At 46.5% G+C, this 18,327-nt stretch overlaps 6 protein-coding genes across 10 annotated transcripts; 3 read left to right on the top strand and 3 right to left on the bottom strand.

The window, feature by feature from the left end:
* Nucleotides 1–1,839: 1,839 nt before the first annotated feature.
* Nucleotides 1,840–3,838, bottom strand: LOC9659952 (indole-3-acetic acid-amido synthetase GH3.10). Its single transcript, XM_002964771.2, has 4 exons — nucleotides 3,576–3,838; nucleotides 3,397–3,498; nucleotides 2,547–3,334; nucleotides 1,840–2,485 (listed from the first exon to the last, which is right to left on the bottom strand). Exons 1-4 carry the CDS (start codon nucleotides 3,830–3,832, stop codon nucleotides 1,905–1,907), a joined length of 1,728 nt encoding a protein of 575 aa, XP_002964817.2. The 5' UTR covers nucleotides 3,833–3,838; the 3' UTR covers nucleotides 1,840–1,904.
* An 810-nt stretch (nucleotides 3,839–4,648) lies between these two features.
* Nucleotides 4,649–5,408, top strand: LOC9659951 (pathogenesis-related protein PR-1 type). Its single transcript, XM_002965114.3, has one exon. It carries the CDS (start codon nucleotides 4,650–4,652, stop codon nucleotides 5,259–5,261), a length of 612 nt encoding a protein of 203 aa, XP_002965160.2. The 5' UTR covers nucleotide 4,649; the 3' UTR covers nucleotides 5,262–5,408.
* A 3,308-nt stretch (nucleotides 5,409–8,716) lies between these two features.
* On the bottom strand, nucleotides 8,717–9,478 carry LOC9659949 (pathogenesis-related protein 1B). Its single transcript, XM_002964770.2, has one exon. The coding sequence runs from the start codon at nucleotides 9,475–9,477 to the stop codon at nucleotides 8,881–8,883; it is 597 nt and encodes a 198-aa protein (XP_002964816.1). The 5' UTR covers nucleotide 9,478; the 3' UTR covers nucleotides 8,717–8,880.
* Nucleotides 9,479–9,672: 194 nt separating this feature from the next.
* Nucleotides 9,673–12,227, top strand: LOC9659948 (protein sip5). 2 transcript variants are annotated; one of them, XM_024669939.1, is made up of 8 exons: nucleotides 9,673–10,199; nucleotides 10,256–10,307; nucleotides 10,382–10,427; nucleotides 10,490–10,571; nucleotides 10,626–10,906; nucleotides 10,988–11,077; nucleotides 11,158–11,224; nucleotides 11,289–12,227. In XM_024669939.1, exons 1-8 carry the CDS (start codon nucleotides 10,008–10,010, stop codon nucleotides 12,144–12,146), a joined length of 1,668 nt encoding a protein of 555 aa, XP_024525707.1. In that variant the 5' UTR covers nucleotides 9,673–10,007; the 3' UTR covers nucleotides 12,147–12,227. The 2 variants fall into 2 exon arrangements, with proteins under 2 accessions (XP_024525707.1, XP_002965157.1); XM_002965111.2 differs by having other exon boundaries at nucleotides 10,626–11,077.
* A 68-nt stretch (nucleotides 12,228–12,295) lies between these two features.
* Nucleotides 12,296–13,982, top strand: LOC9658794 (UPF0187 protein At3g61320, chloroplastic). The gene is made up of 4 exons (XM_002965110.2): nucleotides 12,296–13,068; nucleotides 13,146–13,313; nucleotides 13,372–13,578; nucleotides 13,626–13,982. Exons 1-4 carry the CDS (start codon nucleotides 12,391–12,393, stop codon nucleotides 13,791–13,793), a joined length of 1,221 nt encoding a protein of 406 aa, XP_002965156.2. The 5' UTR covers nucleotides 12,296–12,390; the 3' UTR covers nucleotides 13,794–13,982.
* LOC9658793 (dynamin-2B) lies at nucleotides 13,816–18,317 on the bottom strand. 4 transcript variants are annotated; one of them, XM_024669936.1, is made up of 24 exons: nucleotides 18,095–18,317; nucleotides 17,835–18,036; nucleotides 17,718–17,768; nucleotides 17,544–17,661; nucleotides 17,374–17,472; nucleotides 17,266–17,321; nucleotides 17,105–17,222; nucleotides 16,693–17,035; nucleotides 16,485–16,632; nucleotides 16,336–16,437; nucleotides 16,162–16,281; nucleotides 16,028–16,111; nucleotides 15,848–15,975; nucleotides 15,709–15,793; nucleotides 15,528–15,657; nucleotides 15,404–15,480; nucleotides 15,299–15,355; nucleotides 15,101–15,245; nucleotides 14,901–15,049; nucleotides 14,717–14,833; nucleotides 14,595–14,662; nucleotides 14,366–14,529; nucleotides 14,082–14,316; nucleotides 13,816–13,992 (listed from the first exon to the last, which is right to left on the bottom strand). In XM_024669936.1, exons 2-23 carry the CDS (start codon nucleotides 17,952–17,954, stop codon nucleotides 14,093–14,095), a joined length of 2,703 nt encoding a protein of 900 aa, XP_024525704.1. In that variant the 5' UTR covers nucleotides 17,955–18,036; nucleotides 18,095–18,317; the 3' UTR covers nucleotides 13,816–13,992; nucleotides 14,082–14,092. The 4 variants fall into 4 exon arrangements, with proteins under 4 accessions (XP_024525704.1, XP_024525703.1, XP_024525705.1 ...); XM_024669935.1 differs by having other exon boundaries at nucleotides 17,835–18,317; XM_024669937.1 differs by having other exon boundaries at nucleotides 13,816–13,906; nucleotides 17,835–18,317.
* Nucleotides 18,318–18,327: the final 10 nt, after the last annotated feature.

Genomic DNA, 18,327 nt, shown 5'->3' with positions numbered 1-18,327 from the left:
AGCTATATAGGCTTTGTAGCCATTATTAAACAAAATGCATAAATCAAGATACTCATTGAAGACTTATTTTTTAGATTTAAAACATTTTATACAAATATAGGCTTGTCTTGGCTCCAAATTCATGGGTTTTATGTCCTTGGCTTTGAGTTCATAAGCTTTGTATCCATGTTCAAACTTGTTTTCCCCTTTGTTGTACTTTGTGTATTGCATATTTGTCGGTAATCAGTTGGTGGTGGATGATGATATATAAGACTTTGAGGGGCTAACAAAATAAGCTACATGTGAAATGCAACTTATTTTGCTTGAATACTTTGATATATATGAAATGAATTTTCCTTATAAGAAATAAAAGCATATTCATAAAGGTTTACATAATGTTCTTAATCCTTACAGTGAAGATGCAGCTCAATTGCTTATGCACAATTGTGTTACTCTACACAGTATGCAACGAGTGTAGGGATGCAGGCTTGCATTTGAGAAGGACCTGCCCCATGCATGTGGGAGCCATTAAACACCATGCAAAATGTGGTATGGATGGCTGGTGCATTTCCATTGGTGATGCCAGGTAGAATAAAGCTTTGCAAGGATGTGGAAGTTAGCATATGGTATTGAGAGATCCTTGAGTTGTCATTAAGTTTATTATGTATTGCATTCTCTTCTTGGAGACGGAGGTGGTCACCAATGCTTTACATGCATGGTCCATCATGTTTACAGACATCATCATGGAAGAAATATCTGTCTCAACACTTCAATAGGTGAGCAAATTCGCCAAACCACTCATAAATTCCTTTCAAGCTTTTAGTGGTAGAAATATGTGATTTACTAATAAAGAGTGACTGCATGCCGAAATTTCGGAAGTTCTAGCAGATGTTTTTGAGGCTGTGGTGATCAATAACTTACCCTAGATTTACACATGCTTCATTACTTTGCAATGGGTATAAAGTTCCTGAGTGGCAAGTAACAAGTTTGTATCCAAGTATTCCATCACAAGTATGGGTAAGTGGGTTACTGAAAATCCCACAAGACTAGATATGGGATTTTTGGCAAAAATTTTCTAGATGAGAGTGGAGAGTGCTAGAGGAAGCCCTATAATAGATAGGAACTTCAGTTGAAAATTACAACTTCAGTACCAACAAGCTAAAGATCTCTACATGGTCAAGCAGCTTAAGGTTTTGAACTAGTCACAGCAAAGACATCAACATAGAACATGAAGCAAGTTTTACTAGGATTCTTGGCATTTATCTCTGAGATGACATTGCCAACGAATCAACAAGCTCCCTTTGATGAGAATGATCTCGTCAACGCAGCACACATTCTTAATGGAAACTTAACCTTGCCTCTAGATTTCTAGGATGAACTTCAGAACCAAATCCTACACTCAAGTACATTGCATTGTTTCTCATTCAGAATTTTCTTTTGGTTTAACCAGATGTTGCTAAGATTCATAATGTCTTGTGACGCTGGTGAAATTGGGACAGGATTTTTTTTCCAATGGGATCTTGTTGATAGTGGGGAAGATAATGGAATAAACATAGCAACTCCACCAAGAGCTCAATCTTTTCAGCAACAATGTTCTTGTTGATGCAATTTTTTAGAAGATTAGCCATCTTAGCTGTGGCGGTGGATTCGCAATTGTCACAACTAAATCTCCTCCAGCTTCAATGATTCAAATCAAGTTTTAATGGTTGTATTCTGTTATACCTTTGAAAACCTCAAGGGCTGAACAAAACAAGTTAAGAACTGATGAAATTGGCCCAATGTATGCATTGACTATGATTTTGCTACCTTAACTATGTTTGTTCTTAAAAATCTCAGCCAGTTGCTTGATACAAAATGAGGTGAGGGGCACATGGACTTCTGTTGGAAACAAATGTGGATGCTTTTTCAGGTATATTCTAGGCATCTCACGATGCACTGCCTTGTGGAAAGCTTGGCTCCCAGCTCTCTAACACAGATCTAGGCATCTCCCCACTCTTGTAGCTCTGGACGCGTCCAGACTCTAGAGCTTCCAGCATTCTTGGAGAGGTCACACACCTTGGAGTTTTATACTGCGCTGGCGATGTTCCATTCCTCACAGCTTCCTCCATCAGCCTCTCAAACGTCCCTTCCCTGACAATCACCAGCTCCAGCGAGTCGATCACTCCATCCAGCCTCTTTCCAGTGTATCCCGGATTGAAAGACCTGTCTATACTCGAGCAGCATCTCTCCAAGAGCTCTCTCTTGATCCCTTCTCTGCGTTTGAGCTCCCAGAAGATCACGTAGTGCGCAGGAACAGCGGTGGAATTGCCATAGGCTGTGAAGTTCGCCACCTCGATCCCTGAATCTTTTGATACTTCCATCACCACATTTTGGAGCTCTTGCTCGTCGACCATCTCATTTTGGACGCTCAGAACCGCGTTCTTGCGGTGGCTGAAAGCCAGCTGAGGAACTCCATGGAAAAAACTCGATACTTTCACCACGTCCCCGACTCGGTATCGATATAATCCTTAAAGAAAAGAGAACACTTCGGGTGAGAAATTTGCAAGAAAAGATAGAAGATGGCAAACCTGCGAAGTTCGTGATGACGATCTCGTACTCTTGCCCAACGACAACCTCGTGTGGAGCCAGGATTTCACCAGCTGGATTATTAGCACCGATCGGAAGAAACTCGTGGTACATTATGTGTGGTAAAATTGTGAAGACGACTTCCTCAGGAGGAGAAGCGGGGTTTGTGTTGATCCCAAGAACTCCCTCAGACGAGTAGTAATCCTTCCCGGATATTGGAAGCTTGACACCTGCGTAATCTCTTAACTCAGGAACAAAGTGTGCCATCCCCCCGGTCACCACTGTGGAAACCAGTTTTGCTCGCGGGAAGAGCAAGGAAAGAATTCCAGACCATGATTTTCTGCTGCAAATCTTGGTGATGGCCTCGGCATTGCGGACACGATCCAGCTCGTTATAATCCAGAATTAAACTCGCGAAAGCTTCTTGGAGCTTTGCGTGTGTGACTTTGCCGCTGATCAAGCTGCCAGTTCTTATGTCGTTGCAAATCTCCTCCCAATCGCTCTCGAGGATCCTCAGAGACTCGCAGATGGTGTAGGCAAACATCGACTCGATGTGTTCCACCGCGTCTCGCTGGATCAAGCCACACAGCAAGTGGCAGTACGTCAGCTCCCGCCAGTTTGACCCGGACACGATCATCTCGTACGGAGTCGTGAACTTACTTGAGAAGCTTCTGTAGTTCTTGATCGTGTAAGTGGTGCCAGCTCCCACCAAGATCCCTGCCTTGGTATGAAATTGATCGATGCAGTAGTACAAACCGAGCACTCTCCCACTTCCAAGCTCCGGGAAACATCTAAAAGATTTCCACAAAACCATCAAAGTTCTTCACAAGAGAAATTGAGATTAGCAAAATACCTTGCTTTGTAAGCACTGGAAAGTTCTACTGCTCTCCATGTGGCGGACATATTCTCAGCAGTGACTGGAATAATCTTGTGCTTCCCAGATGATGTGCCGGAGCTGGAATTAGAAAATTTTGACAATTAAACTAGAAAAAGAGAGATTTTTCTTTGTTCTTCCGGCAAAGACATTCTTACCTCGCGAAAAAGCAAATAATTGGGTCCTGACAAAGAACTGGGCTCTCGTCCCCGGATGCAATCCTTTCAATCTCTCCGGCGACATCCTCATAGGATACGATTGGAACCTGGGATTTGTAAGCAGCTGGAGTTTGGGGGCTCCCAAACTTCTGGAGATAATGGGTGCTTGCATTCTTGCGGAGAATGCCGACCAGCAGCTCCTCCTGGACCGAAGTTCCATTCTCACAAGCTCGTTCAAATTCACCAATGCTCGCCATCGTGTATTTTAGAAACCCTCAGTAAAAACATACGCGACACGAATAGCTTTCTATTTCACAGAAGACGACAGTCAAAGAACTCGTGCGTCGAGATTGGATAACTTGTAAGATTAGAAATCCCAGCCTCGCTGCCGTATCAAAGACGTCATCCTCCCCTGTATAACACGAGCTAGACTTTTTCGATCCATTCTAGTGGAAATCTTGGGCCGGGAATGGGCGCAACTGTCGTCTTTGGCCATTCTCAACATCCCCGTCTATGGCCGCGTTCAAGGCCGAGGTGGCGAAGGAGTAAGTGATCTTCATGGCGAGGGAGGTCGAGGATGAAGTGTGGAGAAATCAGGGCTGTTTTAGATCCAAGAACTCGGAGGAGGAACTCCACAAATTCTATCAAAGCTAACTTACAGATTAAGAAAAAATTTTGACTAGGTTTTCTGCATACGTTAATAATTATTTGTTTTAAATCATGTAAAATCCAAAACGGCTTCTTTTTTACAATTGCTGCAATCACAATCAGAAGCATTGGTCAGCAGAACGTGAGTAATAACAACAATGAGTCTAAGTTAGAGGAGAGAAGTCAAACTAAACTTCTAAAATGTTACTATTTGCCCTTTTGTTCTACGAATTTTGCCTTTTTTTATTTCTGATTGAAACAGCGCTGCATTTCTTCAGCGTGGACGGCCGCGATTGCAAGGAGCGTAAATCGAGGGCTGAACATTCCACCCTCCTTTCAACTTCTAAGGATGATCGTCACGGAATGTTCGTCATGTTGCGTTGCTCGAGACCATTTCAATCGAACTTGTTCTTGCTATAAAACTTCATGTACTTAGATTATAGCTTAGCCATGTTCATCTCTAGTAAGTTCTTCCTCTCTAGTTTCCTTGCCCTGTTGATCTATGGCACCCTCTCAATCCTCGCAAGCACCCAGAGTGATATCCTCTCAATCCTTGCAAACACCCAAAGTGACTTCTACTCAATCCTTGCAAGCACCCAGAGTGATTTCCTCGACGCTCACAACTCCGCCAGAGCTTCCGTTTCGACATCTCCAAGAATCCCTCCTCTCTCCTGGAGCACTGACGCCGCGGCATTTGCAACGCAATGGATCACAAGCCTGAGAGACACGAAAAATTGCGGCCTGGTTCACTCCGGTAACAGAGCATATGGAGAAAATTTATACAAATGGCAGGGAAGTCCTGGATTGCCACCACCAAATCCTGCGGAAGCCGTGAAGTCATGGGTGAGCGAGAGGACAGACTATACGTATGCAACGAATAGCTGTGCCGCTGGTAAGGTTTGTGGGCATTACACCCAAGTTGTCTGGAGGAACACCCAGAGAGTGGGGTGTGCTTCTATCACATGTCCAGGAAATGCGCTGCTTGTGAGTTGTAACTATGATCCACCTGGTAACTGGGTTGGACAGAAGCCATATTAGTAGCTTGGAAAACTCACTTTATGAAGTGGTTTTCCATGCATTTTCACAGCATAAAATTGCCACAAATCCAATAAGTTCTCTTCTGCAAAGCATAGCATCATTAGCATGTGTCTAATTTTCTCATCGCAATAAATCAGTATTACTTTCGAGTTGTACTAAAGATTGTTAAAATAAAAAGTCAGCTTGTGAATTGTTTTTAAGGCTTAACTAAGAAGCTTAAGATTATTTAAACTCGCAAAGGCGGTACTATTTTTTTTCAATCGAGCTGTGACATTATACCCGGCGGGCCAGCCTTAGGCCAGCCGGGTGGTTTTGGACCATGGGCAGGCGGGAGTGAGCCGGCGATGCTAGGTACAAATTTAGCCTCAACACCGCTCTTTGCTCTGTCACTAACTTTACACTAATCTCGCACAGCAGCCTTAACACACTTTATAGTGAATTAGACGTGCATGGGCAGGTAAGACTGGGGCATGCTAGTCTTCTCCTCTCATCGAAGAACTTTTTCTCCTTGATCCAAAGCTTTTTCTGTCTCAGCCAGTGTACAACTACTTTATTTCTTTTCTTAATCGTGTTGTTTCCTTCGTGCAGGGTCTATTGTGAGAACGATGTTCCTGTAGTTCCTGTAATGGAGGGCTGGATGAGCGACAAAGGGGCGCTCCTTGCAATGCTGGGGCTTGGCGGTGATGGTATGTTCAATCCAAGGCTTCTCCCTTTTGGCCCCTTGGGTGAAGAGCGTGCTGACGTATTGACAGACCCATCATGGAATGGTGATGGATTCTCCTCCAGTAATGTTGATTTCTAGAGGTGGCAAGAGAGAGCGTTCCATGATCAGGCATGCTATCCCCCCAACATGATCCAGTTCTCGGCTTGGCTTGCTTGGCTCGAAGGGATTGGAAAAGGAAGAACAAGTTTGTGGATAATCTAGATGTTACTCTACAGGCCCTTGATAGGATACTGACAGGATGCTGCTTCTATTCTAGGATAGGTATCTTGATGGTGCTTGGTACCAACCATGTGACAATTATCAATTCAACTTCATGTTGTAGGTGAACGTGATGTTGCCAGCACCAAAGTGAGGCTGCTGCCGGCAGCTCCATGGCAACGGATTTGTTTTCTTCTAACAACACTTCTATGATTCAAGAGAACTTCTTTCTTGCAAAGTGACACTTTCATTTAGATGTATTTTTTGTTTCCAGGTGTGGATTTTTAATTGTACTTAAACAGAAGGAATGCGATCTTTTGAAGATTTGCCATTGTAATACATCCTTAATTTAAAGCTACCTTGGTATTTGAGTGTGTTGCATTGAGCAAGGAAAACTAGGAGGGGCAGCCTGGAAAGCATAGTTGCTGGAAAACGTGTGAAACTTAAAAAACGTAATGTTTTAAATGCGTTCAAAAACACCATTCTAAACTCCCGTTTGGACTATTTGTGAAAAGAGACATGGTCAGGAATTGGAGGATGCCACGAATGCCAGAGCTGAAAGCATGTGATACGAGTAGAGCAGCACTGGACATGTAAGTATTGTCATGAGATTCACACTGGGGGAGCAAACCGAGTGTGAGCACATCTCGCTGGAGTTCGGGCAAGAGGTGTGAAAACATGTAAGGCAATGAGGGAAATCCCTTATGAGGTTCTTAAACAAGCTCGCAGCAGTTTTTCCAATTCCGAGCTAGCAGACCCAGCAGATGCTGATGATGGGCATCTGCTGCAGCAAGCAAGCCGCACAGTCAGGGGGGCTAGTAGAATCTATGGTCGCAAGCACGGAGAACTGGTCCAGTGCTGGGACAAGCAGAGCAGCAAAACGTAGATCCTTGGATAGAAATTTGGTGACATTTTTTGATATTGCTTCGGCTGAGGCACTGGACGATTCGGAATTGGAAGACGACTAAAACGGCTTCTTCTTTCATTTGTTTTAGTGGTTAGGTTTTATAAACTTAATATCAGTCTTTAGTAAATATTAATGTTTTCTTAATCATTTTAGGCTTTAACATGTAAACGTTGGATTGTCCTGAAAAAAACGTTTTAAACGGCATTTAAACTTCGACACGTTGGAACGTTTGCACATCTAGCTGCAACTATGCTAGAAAGGAAGTGTTGGGACTGCAAAGCAAGCAACCTGCAAGTAAGTTGTTTGGAAGCGAACAACAACCAAGCTCACAGCAAGAAAGGTGAGTTTTCTTCTCTAACTATGGGGTGGAGTGAGTTTTTTCTCGCATAGCTTTAGATTGATGTTTTTTTTTCTTCCATCGTAGTCTTAAGGCCAAGGACGTTTGCAACTACAAGGCCAAGTAGCAGGGCAGGGGCATATAGTGAATCGATTCTTGGTTTACTTTCTTGAGGGTGGACATTGGTGCTCAGATGGCAGAGTCCAGCATTTGAGGTGGGAGGTGACTGAGCGCCAAGGGAGAGTAAGCTCGCATCAAGAAAGATGAGTTTTCTTCTTCAAACTATGGAGTGGAGTGAGCTTGTTTGCTCAGCTTTGATGTTCTTTTTTTCTTCCATCTTAGTCCTAAGGCTGAGGATGTTTGCAACTACAAGGCCGAGCAGCAAAGCAGGGGCATATAGTCATGTACAAGAGGGCCGAGATGAATTGATTCTTGGTTTACTTTTCTTGGTTTACTTGATTGAGGGTGGACACTGGTGTTGAGATGGTGCAGTCCTATTGGAGATGTACACTCTCTATAACATGAGAGGTTTACATCATGTAGGATATTCTATATGTAGAGTTATGAAAATATCTAAGCATATCCATTCATAATCCATTATGCTTCAGCTTGTTTAGGACATGGTATCGGAGCCCAGCTCCAGATCCTAGATGAGGCCAGCAAAGACAACAATGAGCCACCAGATATGGCTGTTGAGGGCATTCCCTAGGGCACAGGGTGCTGCATATGCTGTCATGTTAGACACATGCAGAGGCGCTGAGGTCTGAGTGTTGTGCTGAGCAGTGCATTCATTGGATGCATCTAAGTTGACATCGTTAAGGTGTTGGATGTTGGAGGTGTTGAGAGGGCCCTGTGGAGTCAAGTCCGAGGTGCTGCTGTGTGCACGATGCAGCGCTGGTGCCGCATAAAATGCTGCCATCTAACGCTACATTTGACATGGTTACTTTAGGGTGTGACATGGACAATGGCGAGGGAATGGTGAAGATCTGGGTGAGGATATCATGAAATGTTTTGTAGTTTCAAAAGTATTTCCTAATGTGCAGGTCATCACAATTGGTGCTAGAACAGTTGCATGTGCCCTAGAGATCTAGCGATAGATTCTTGATAATATGTGGATCAGAAAAACTTTGCCAACTGGGCAACTTATGCTAGGCAATATTTAATTCATTCATAGTTCTTGCCTACTTGATGTTTCAATAATAACAAAATGCGTCAAGCTAACAAAGAGAACTCAAACTAAACTTCTAGAAAAAAATATTAATCAATTTGGCCTGTCTGATAGATTGTCATTGAAACAGTGAGTTTACATTTATTATAAGGAAGTTGAATACATATAATCTTATGATCTAACAATGATGTCAATGAGAAAACTACACGATGCCATGATTCTCAAGAAGAAAACTTATTGGATTTGTGGCTATGCTGTGAAAATGCAAGGGAACTTTCTAATCTGCTAATATGGCTTCTGTCCAACCCAATTACCAGGTGGATCATAATTGCAACTCACAAGCAGCATATTTCCAGGACATTTGATCGAAGCACACCCCACTCTCTTGGTGTTCCTCCACACAACTTGGGTGTAATGCCCACAAACCTTACCAGCGGCACAGCTATTGCTTGCATACCGATAATCTCTCTTCTCGTTCACCCATGACTTCACGGCTTCCGCAGGATTTGGCGATGGCAATCCAGGACTTCCCATCCATTTGTATAAGTTTTCCCCATATGCTCTGTTGCCGGAGTGAACCATGTTGCAATTTCTCGTGTCTCTCAGCGTTGTGATCCATCTCATTGCAAATGCCGCGGCGTCATTGCTCCAGGAGACAGGAGGGATTCTTGGAGACGTCGCAATTGAAGCTCTTGCGGAGTTGTGAGCGCCGAGGAAATCACTCTGGGTGCTTGCAAGGATTGAAAAGAAATCATCCTGTGTACTTGGAAGGATTGAGAGGTCATCACTCTGAGTGCTTTCAATTGAGAGAGCAGTGCTTGCAATGCCATAGATCAACAGAGCAAGGAAGCTAGAGAGGAAGAACTTGGTAGAGATGATCATGGCGAAGCTTTGATTTAAGTTTGATCGTCATCGAGGCTGAGTTTTATAGCAAGAAATTTCGCCAAGAAGTTGAAATGGTCTGGAACATCGTGGAGGGCGCAATATCGAGCCGTCGGTTTGCGATCCTCGCAATCGCGGCCGTCCACGCCGAAAGAAATGCAAAAGGGTTGGATATTCGCTCGTGGTACCATTTTTTTCTAGGGCTCCCTGTATCGCGTTGTTGCGTTTCGGCGTCCCTATCGTCCCCTCGATCGATTGATCGTTCCACAGCGCTGCCGTCGCGCATCGGCACTGGGCACTGCTGCGCGGAATGGATGGATTGATTGCTCCTCGGCCGCGATTGAGAAAGAATAAGACGATTCGTCGTGGAGAGCTTCGGTAGGGATTGCTACTCTTCTTCCGCGTCCTGGCCTCGCTAGGGCATTGGCGCCATGCGTTTCTTCGTCCCGCGGGTAAATCGAGCAATGGATTGTGATATTCCGGGATAGATGCTAGGACGAGTTCCGGGATAGCGTGCTCGAGCCGTTGTCATGGGCAACAAATTCGCGAGAAGGCGCGCCCAGATTGACGATCGCTACACGAGGCCCCAGGGCTTGTATCAGCACAAGGACGTCGATCACAAGAAACTGAGAAGGCTTATCATCGATGCCAAGCTTGCTCCTTGCTACCCGGGAGCCGAGGATGCCGCCATCGATCTTGACGAGTGTCCCATTTGTTTTTTGGTAAGTTTTTGGTTTATGTGTAGTACCTTCTTAATTTTCTTTGTTCTTGGTGGCAGCATTATCCAAGCCTGAATCGATCGAAGTGTTGTACTAAAGGCATTTGCACAGGTATTTCTCTATCGGTTCTTTTCGTTTCAACTTACTCTGTGTGTTTGGTTTCTTTCTTTCTTTGATTTTTTCAGAGTGTTTCTTGCAAGTGAAATCTCCGAATTCTACCAGGCCTACACAGTATGACTCCAAGCAGTGCTTTTAAGTATCTCTCCTAAGCCGTTCTTCTTGACTTGCTGTAGGTGTCCGTTTTGCAAAACGCCCAACTACGCGGTGGAGTATCTTGGCGCGAAGACCCTCGAGGAAAAGGGTGTCGAGCAAGCGGTATGGTTTGTCAATGCTTCTCTTGCACCAGCATGAAGTGTTGTGTGTTTCCAGGAAGAGCAAAAGGTTATAGAGGCAAAGATCAGAATCAGGCGACAACAAGAAATTCAGGACGAGGAAGCGCGCTTGCAGAGGCAAGAACAAGCTCCCCGAGAAGGCTCGCCGATAGTTGCAGTTGCAGCAGGGGAAGCCGAGCAGGAAACAACAACAACTCCAGAGGAAAGGTCCCAGGAGCCAGCTTTACCGCTGGAAAGGAGCTGGGATCCATGGACAAATGCCGACGGCAACACGGCCATCGGCTACCCTCAAACCGACATTTTTACTTATCCATCAAGGTCTGATTCAGAATCTCCGTGGCAACAAGGAGGCCAAAGAGATTCAAATAGACATAATACGTTTTCTTCGACATCCGCCAGGAACTCCTCGTCATTCAACGCCAGAAGAAGAGGTGCTGCTTGGAGCAATAGTTCGTCCGGTGATGGCCCAGGATATGCTCCATATAACAGGTACAAAAACTCTTGCGTTTGTCGCTTTTGGTTGCTCATTCGTCTATTCTTTTTCTTTTTGTCACCTTTTGGCCGTGCAGAGACGAAGATTTTGACTTGGATCTCGAGGATATAATGGTCATGGAGGCCATCTGGCTTTCTATCCAGGTAGCTAGATTGTGAAGAATTTATGAGACCTTGTCGTTTACTAACCAGAGCTCTATGTTCCCAGGAACAAGGAAACCAACGTCCAATAGACAGCATCTCCGAGCATCCATTCCCATCGGCATTGAATGGCTTGCAGTATGAGATCCAAGACTCGCCACTGACGAACCTGGAGCCGTCGGAGATTCGAGGGAGGAGGGGGTCCGTCACTGGAGGCTTTGCCTCCGCTATCGCCGCACTGGCCGAGAGACAGGTGACTGGAAACACCGGAGGGATGGAACCGGCCGGGGAGAGTGACGCCGAGTCCAACGACAGTGGCGCCGTCTCAAACGCTCACGGCTCCAGCGAGACGCAGTCCCTGGAAGAACATATACGAATAGTTTCTGGGACGGACGAGAGCTTGACCGAGGAGAAAACAGAGAAGTCGAGCGTGGAGGAATCGGGTGTAGAGGCAGCGGCAATGGCCTTGACAACGCTAAGAGCAACAGGTTCCAACACCAACACCAGCATGACCAGCACCAACACCAGCAACAATAACGAGAACTTAACAAGATGGATTCGTCGAGGGATGAGCGTGGAAGCGTCGCCTGATGCGTTGCTTGACCAGGGGTCCGAGGTTGTCGAGGCTGGGACAAGCTTTTGTAGCAGCGTGCCATCGCTACTGCCGTGGGAAGCTCCGGAGGAGGATGATCCAGGGAATGGTGGTGGAGCTGCCAGTGCTGCTGCTACTGGGACGAATGGAAGTAATCCCGGTGGAGCGGCAGCTCTGCTACAACCGGGAGCAGTGGCGGCGAACGATTCGGCAGCGTCAACTGCGAGTGTAGTGCCCGAGAGCTTTGAAGAACAGATGATGCTGGCTATGGCGCTTTCACTGGCGGAAGCTCAAGCTCTCCAGGCCAAGCACGGTGGCTCCAAAGCAACGTAGTAGGCGCGTTTGCTTGTTCTCTCTCTTGTACAGGGATTTAAGGAAAAGCCACTCGACGAGACGCAGTGGTATATTCGTTTCCATGGTTTCCAGGTATATACGTTACGTGGCATTTTACTGTAGACGTGGCAAGCATCAATGAGATATTCTTTCGGATTTAAGCGGTAAGCTAAAAACCTAGTTCGTCCATCGCATTTGCGGCTCGATAGCGCACGGATTCGCGGTCCGGGAGCTCTATTCAAGGATGAATCGATGCGCATTGGATCGAGAGCAGCGTTTCCCGCCGGCGGTGACGCGGGGCCGCGGCCATCGGCAGCAGCGGAGGTTTGTTTTCCAGGTTTTCTGCCAGATTCCAGACCCGCGGCAATGGCGAGGGCCGCGCGGCAAGATCATCGCTAATCCATTCTCGCTCGACGGCATCCGCGAGGCCAGGCTCGACATATTTCGGTGGATTGCGAGCGTTCCCGAGTGGGCCGACGCGCAGAAGGAGCAAAATATGCCCAATCGCCGCGCCTTCTACTCCAACAACGACTGGCTGCGGCACAGGAGCTCCCTCCGCCACGCCCGCCATATGGCCTCGACGTTCTCCTCCCGGGTTATCATCTCTTTGATTCCCCCGGTCTTCACAGTCACGGGGATTTCGGTGCTGGTCACGCTCTACAACGCTCTCGTGGAATCCAGGTGGGCGCCGGGGTTTCTTCCAGTGCTCCACGCGCCATCGCTGCCTTACGAGCTCACTGCCCCGGCATTGGCTCTTCTCTTGGTGTTTAGGACCGATACGTCCTACTCGAGGTATGACGAGGCCAGGAAGACGTGGACCGAGGTGATCAGCAGCACCAAGAATTTGGCGAGGCTGACTGAGGCTTGGATCCACAACGATGATCTCATGCGGTATATCGTGGCTTTTCCACTGGCTCTGAAGGTTGGTAGTCTTTTTCTTCTCTCGGGAACTCTTGTTTTCGAAGTTTACGTGGAAGTTTTGTCCCCTTACAAGTGCAGTGTCACCTTATCATGGGATCCGACATGGAGGCCGAGTTGAGGAAAGTCTTAGACGAGCGGGATCTCGCGTTTGTTCTCAATGCCAAGCACCGGCCGAATTGCTTGCTCCAGATGATCTTCCAGATCATCGATGGCTTGAGCCTGGGAGAAACACAGCAAGTTCTTCTGGTAAGTAGCTCCCAAATAGTTCCGGTAGTAGCTTGTGACCACCTCTCGCTTCTTACAGCACGAAAACATCTCCACCTACAACAGGAGCGTGAGCGTGTGCGAGAGGCTCATCCGGACTCCCATTCCTCTCTCGTACACTCGCCTTACGTCCAGATTTCTCATACTGTGGCACCTGGGCCTCCCCATTGCGCTGTGGGACACTTGCAACTGGCTAGTCATCCCCTCCACGTTTTTCAGCTCCGCAGCTCTCTTTTGCATCGAAGAGGTAGGATGAATCTCGATCTCTTTACATGGAAACAAACCTTGTCTCAGGTGGGAGTTCTCATCGAAGAACCATTTCCAATGCTGGCTCTCGATAGAATGTGTGAGGTGGCCCTCCTGAACATCAAAGAAATGACCGAGCTCCACGCTAAAGTGGGCCGACATATCCAAACCCAGCCCGAGGAACAGCAGCAAACAAACGGGCGTCTAAGAACTTAAGACCACGCAAACACCGACTAGAGAAACAAAGAAACCATATATATAATCGAGACACGGCAGAGCTGACTGTAACGATACAAGGCCGCCAATTTACAATACGGCAGCGTGGGCACCTATAGAGGGAGAGCAAAATGGAAAGTTATTCACCACCAAACCATCCGTGGAAAATCACACAAAAAATTTTCAAAACTCCCCGACTCTGAGAAAAACAATCCATCCAGTCAATCGATATAAAACAACAAACAAGGAAGAAAGAACGAAACAAGAGCAAAGAGATGATAGACTTACCGGTTTAGTCATCATCCTCTATACATAGAACCCGGAGGCGCTGGAGCGGCCCTCGAGGGCGTGGACCGACGGCTGGAACCAATGTCACCGTTCTCTTCCGTGGCCGTGAGCCGTCGATCTATTCGTCCGTTGATGCTCAGAGACTTGCTCGGCGGTGGCGCAGTGCTGGCGGACTCAAACGCCACTCGCCACTCCTCGCCGGCTCCTTTGGAACTCGATGGTGATCCATATCCATCTGTGGTAGCCAAAGTTTTGTTGGATAAGACGATGCAGAGATGGTTTACCTGTGTCGGTGTAGCCACTGCCAGTAGACACGCGAGCTTCGTGCATACTTAGCTGGTGTGTGAGCTTGTTTAGCACTTGCGATTGCCTCTGGCATTTGTCACGCCTCCGCTTTACGTCGGGGGCCTCTTGCAAAAGCTCCTGGATCTGGGCGCTCGAGAATTTACTGCACGGTAGTTCGCGGAGTTAAGTTCACGCGACATCGGTTCGAAAAGCTAGTCATCGGCTTGCCTGATGGAGCTGTAGAGCTTGTTGAGCATTGCATCTTTCGACTTCTCGACTTGGCAAAGCACGACTGCCTGTGAATGAGTGGTGTGAGACGAGTGAAAGTGAGTTATTTGCCGCCGCATTACCTTTGGGATGTTGGCCGAGAGGCTGTTGAGCACGGCCTCAACGTAGTCGCGAACTTCTTGGCCCATGAATCTGAGGTCCTCGTCCGGATCGGCTGGTCTTCTGATCACAGTGTCCTGCTACGAGTCGAGAAAGATTTAGACAAAAAAGAAATGAAGTGAAACAGGAAAGAAGGAATATAAATACCACAGGCTCTGGTGCACGAGAAGGTTCTTTCACGATAGAGGCTGACTTGCCAGGCGGCTGCTGAGTCCCTTGCGCACAATTCCGGAGCTTCGCAATCCATTCCTGCTTGTCCGCTATACTTTCGGCTTTCAAGACGACCGAAGAGTGTGCTGCAAGAGGAAGGGAATAAACGTCTTCATACGAAGGGATTGAGAGCCTACCTTTCAAGACAGATTTGTAAGGAACTTTGTTTGTAATCTTGAATGCAAGACTGATGCTAGAGTCGGACGCCCTCTCCTTTTTAGATGATTTTGTTGTCGGGGCGTCATCGTCGTCCTTTTCTGACGCGTCATCGATTGCACATTCCTGTAAGTTCATCGACATTATCTTCTGTGGCAAGAACGACAAGAAAAATCAACCTCCAAATTGATGACACCGCGAAAAAGTCTCTCATCAGGAGTCTTGGTGTATCCAAGCTGCCAAATTACTGTTAGAGAGGAGAAGATCTGGCAGTTGTAGCTTACCCGGTTAGTCTTTTCGTTTAAAACAAACCAACGCTTTTTCCAACCAGACTTGTTCGTACTTTTTTTCATGAGATAAACTGCATAAGAGATTTCAGATTAAACAAAAATTGCCCTAAGCAATTACCTCCAGAAATTTCGCCACCGGCAATTGAAGATGGAGCACCATCCTTGCCATCCTTGCTGTCCTTGTCTTTGTCACTTTGACCTTTTATAGATTTCAGCGGTGGTGTCTGATTTACTGGTGGACCTGCTGCCTATGGCATAGTCAATAGCTAAAGTTAAACATTTTAGGCTCTGTTGTTTACCTTGTTCAAAAGTACTTGCTCTGCATCTTGTGCTTTTTTCGAAACTCTTGTTTTTGTCTCTTCTTCCCTTCGAAGCCTGTCAATCCTGGAAGCCAAAGCGCTAAGGAAAGTGAAGAGACCAAACACAAAAGCTGTCTACCTTCTTTGAGCAAGACGATTGAAGTGCTGTGGTGGAATATATGACCTTTCCATGTCAACAAGGTCTACTACCATCTTCTTGGCGTGCGTCCGGTACTCATCAAGGGCGGCACTTGCAATAGCAACAACCTGAAAGGACAAAACCGTGGTTACTTCCACATAAAATCGGACAAGAGCATACCTCTCGTTTAAAAGGCGGGTATCTTCCTAAGCCTGGTGTCGAAGATGCAGATGCAGCGACTATATCAACTAAAACGTGATGCACCTGAAAATTAAAACGTGAAGTCTGTTCACCTAAGCGCTACTATTTCAAACCTCGTCAACGCAATGCTTTCCAGGATCTTTAGCAAGTTCGAGAGCTCTTCGTACAAGCTCTCGCAGCCCTTTCTCTGGAGAGAGCAAATATGGTTGATACCCATCCGCTTCAAGAACCACCTGTGATAAGCCAGAAAGAACATTAAAAACCCGTCGTCACATGCTGCTAACTACCTTCTTCAAGTAGTTCAGGTCGAAAAGATCATTCAGTGGTAAATTTTTAAACTTGTTTGGAAGCGCGCCCTCGAAACTTGATATCACTCTCCAGCCGCCTGTCTGCAGCAGAATTTCAGAAAACGTAAGAACAAAATTCAAAGACTCACCTCTCCACTATTTATGTGTAAAATATACTTGTCTTCAAATTCTCTACAAAGTTCCAAAGCAAGCGCACGGGTACCCTCTTCCGTCTCAACCATTTGTTCTCCAAGCCTCACTAACTCCCCTTCGACCTCCTGCTGCCTTCCCTCGAGCCTAAGAAACGTTACAAATGTAAGAAATATGTCTTTAGGATCTAGTACGAGAACGCATTACCCAGACAAAAGACTTGGCAGTCTTTGCCTAATCCGTTTCCGAATCTGCTTAGATATCACGTCCACTAGCGCTGCTCTCCCCAATCGTGTTGACGGGGCCGCAGTTAAGATGGATCTCAAAGTTTCTGTTTCTGCTTTCCAGGCCGTCTCCAGGGAATCATCGGTTCCAACAGAACCCGCATGTGCTGCTGCTATGGACACAGATTGCCCAATCAAAGCAACCCAGGTTATGTCTGCACTCGCCGATGGACCTTGGCCAGAAAGAACTGCTTGAACCGCAGCTAAACTTTTAGGATCACTGGCAGATTGATCAACCTTGCTAATCACACCAACAGTCCTTGAGACTGACCCAAAAACAAAAACGAAAAAGAAAAATCAGAAATTTTTGAAATTGAAATAACACTAGCACTTACATTCAGGATCAAGCTCCCTTGCCATTTTCAAAGCTTGCGATCCCGTGATATCTCGCACGGAAGTTGCAGGTACTACAACGAGCAGAACAGCATCGTTATGACTTCCATATTCATTAACCTGTAACACAGTTAGAAACCAGTAAACGTAGCAGGCTACTTACAAATTGGTCGTCGAGTGATGCAAGTCCAGGAAGATCAATTAAAGTCAAAGGTGGGGCTGAAGGCACAGCAAAGATACTTACAGTCTATTCAAGAATTTGAAAGCATACCTGCACTTGACCGTAGTCGAAGCCGAATCTCCTCAGGCCGGCCGCTTCTGCTCGACGCGATTCTACTTATCCTAGACTGCAACGAGAGACGAATCTCGTCTAACACAACAGGAACATTTTAAGAAAGTTGAACCGACACGAAAGAAGAAGCCTAACAACTAGAAACTTACTTGCAGACGATGGTCGAGCGCGCCCTTCTGTCATCACCGCCAATCCCTTACCTTCCGATTGGTCACGCTCCAATTCAACAACAATTGGAGCCCTCGTAGCGCCATTTTCTCCAGTTGGCTACGTAAGAAAATCCGTCAGCAAAACCAAGAGCACCAAATTGTTCCGTCACTCACCATCACGGTGTAGCCAATGATGCTATTGAGAACAGCAGATTTTCCAGCACCCTGCAAAACAAAGAGGAAGAACATTAATTCACGAGATCCTCCACCTATTCCTATGGATATTAGTACCGTGTTCCCAATAGTAACAACGTTAAGAAAAGTAGTATACTGCGCGGAGTCGTCATTATCGTCTAGCAAAACCGACGAAGCCTGCTGCATAGCCTCTGCCAACGAGACGAGATTTTCCATCGCTACCAGCCTCGATCCGTGAAGAATGTGGAAAAAGAAGAAAGAATACGGTCAGATCCTGATCCAGCTCCGGCAAAATAATCTGGAAATATCCTCGACAAATTACGTCCTGCGATCGATCGACGCAGCTGGCTACTCACTGGGATCGGAAATCTGGAATCCGGAGATCGATGGCGCTCGAATCAGCGCCTCCAATGCCAGACGCGGAAGAGGACGCGCACAGAAACCCTAGGGCTCGCCTTCCCTCGTCCCAGCGCCCTAGGGCTCCGCCTTGGAAGCTTCCCCAACCCCTAGGGCTCTAGGGCTACTTAAAGCTTGTGCTAAGAAGGCGATCATTCCCCGTGATGGAAGAATGCGCCATAGAACCCTAAAA

This window comes from Selaginella moellendorffii, unplaced genomic scaffold (genome assembly GCF_000143415.4).
Source record: "Selaginella moellendorffii unplaced genomic scaffold, v1.0 SELMOscaffold_5, whole genome shotgun sequence".
Taxonomy (NCBI): domain Eukaryota; kingdom Viridiplantae; phylum Streptophyta; class Lycopodiopsida; order Selaginellales; family Selaginellaceae; genus Selaginella; species Selaginella moellendorffii.
This window is presented reverse-complemented; position numbering and strand designations above follow the sequence as displayed.

Coding starts and splice junctions, on each gene's coding strand:
- LOC9659952 (XM_002964771.2), bottom strand. CDS start 3,832: ATGGCGAGCATTGGTGAATTTGAACGAGCTTGTGAGAATGGAACTTCG. Junction 3,335..3,396: donor TCCAGTGCTTACAAAGCAAG/GTATTTTGCTAA, acceptor GAAATCTTTTAG/ATGTTTCCCGGAGCTTGGAA. Junction 2,486..2,546: donor CGTCATCACGAACTTCGCAG/GTTTGCCATCTT, acceptor CTTTTCTTTAAG/GATTATATCGATACCGAGTC.
- LOC9659951 (XM_002965114.3), top strand. CDS start 4,650: ATGTACTTAGATTATAGCTTAGCCATGTTCATCTCTAGTAAGTTCTTC.
- LOC9659949 (XM_002964770.2), bottom strand. CDS start 9,477: ATGATCATCTCTACCAAGTTCTTCCTCTCTAGCTTCCTTGCTCTGTTG.
- LOC9659948 (XM_002965111.2), top strand. CDS start 10,008: ATGGGCAACAAATTCGCGAGAAGGCGCGCCCAGATTGACGATCGCTAC. Junction 10,428..10,489: donor AATTCTACCAGGCCTACACA/GTATGACTCCAA, acceptor GACTTGCTGTAG/GTGTCCGTTTTGCAAAACGC. Junction 10,572..10,625: donor AAAAGGGTGTCGAGCAAGCG/GTATGGTTTGTC, acceptor GTGTGTTTCCAG/GAAGAGCAAAAGGTTATAGA.
- LOC9658794 (XM_002965110.2), top strand. CDS start 12,391: ATGAATCGATGCGCATTGGATCGAGAGCAGCGTTTCCCGCCGGCGGTG. Junction 13,314..13,371: donor AAACACAGCAAGTTCTTCTG/GTAAGTAGCTCC, acceptor CGCTTCTTACAG/CACGAAAACATCTCCACCTA. Junction 13,579..13,625: donor CTCTCTTTTGCATCGAAGAG/GTAGGATGAATC, acceptor ACCTTGTCTCAG/GTGGGAGTTCTCATCGAAGA.
- LOC9658793 (XM_024669935.1), bottom strand. CDS start 17,954: ATGGAAAATCTCGTCTCGTTGGCAGAGGCTATGCAGCAGGCTTCGTCG. Junction 17,473..17,543: donor CGCTCGACCATCGTCTGCAA/GTAAGTTTCTAG, acceptor CTGTTGTGTTAG/ACGAGATTCGTCTCTCGTTG. Junction 16,438..16,484: donor TACACATAAATAGTGGAGAG/GTGAGTCTTTGA, acceptor ATTCTGCTGCAG/ACAGGCGGCTGGAGAGTGAT.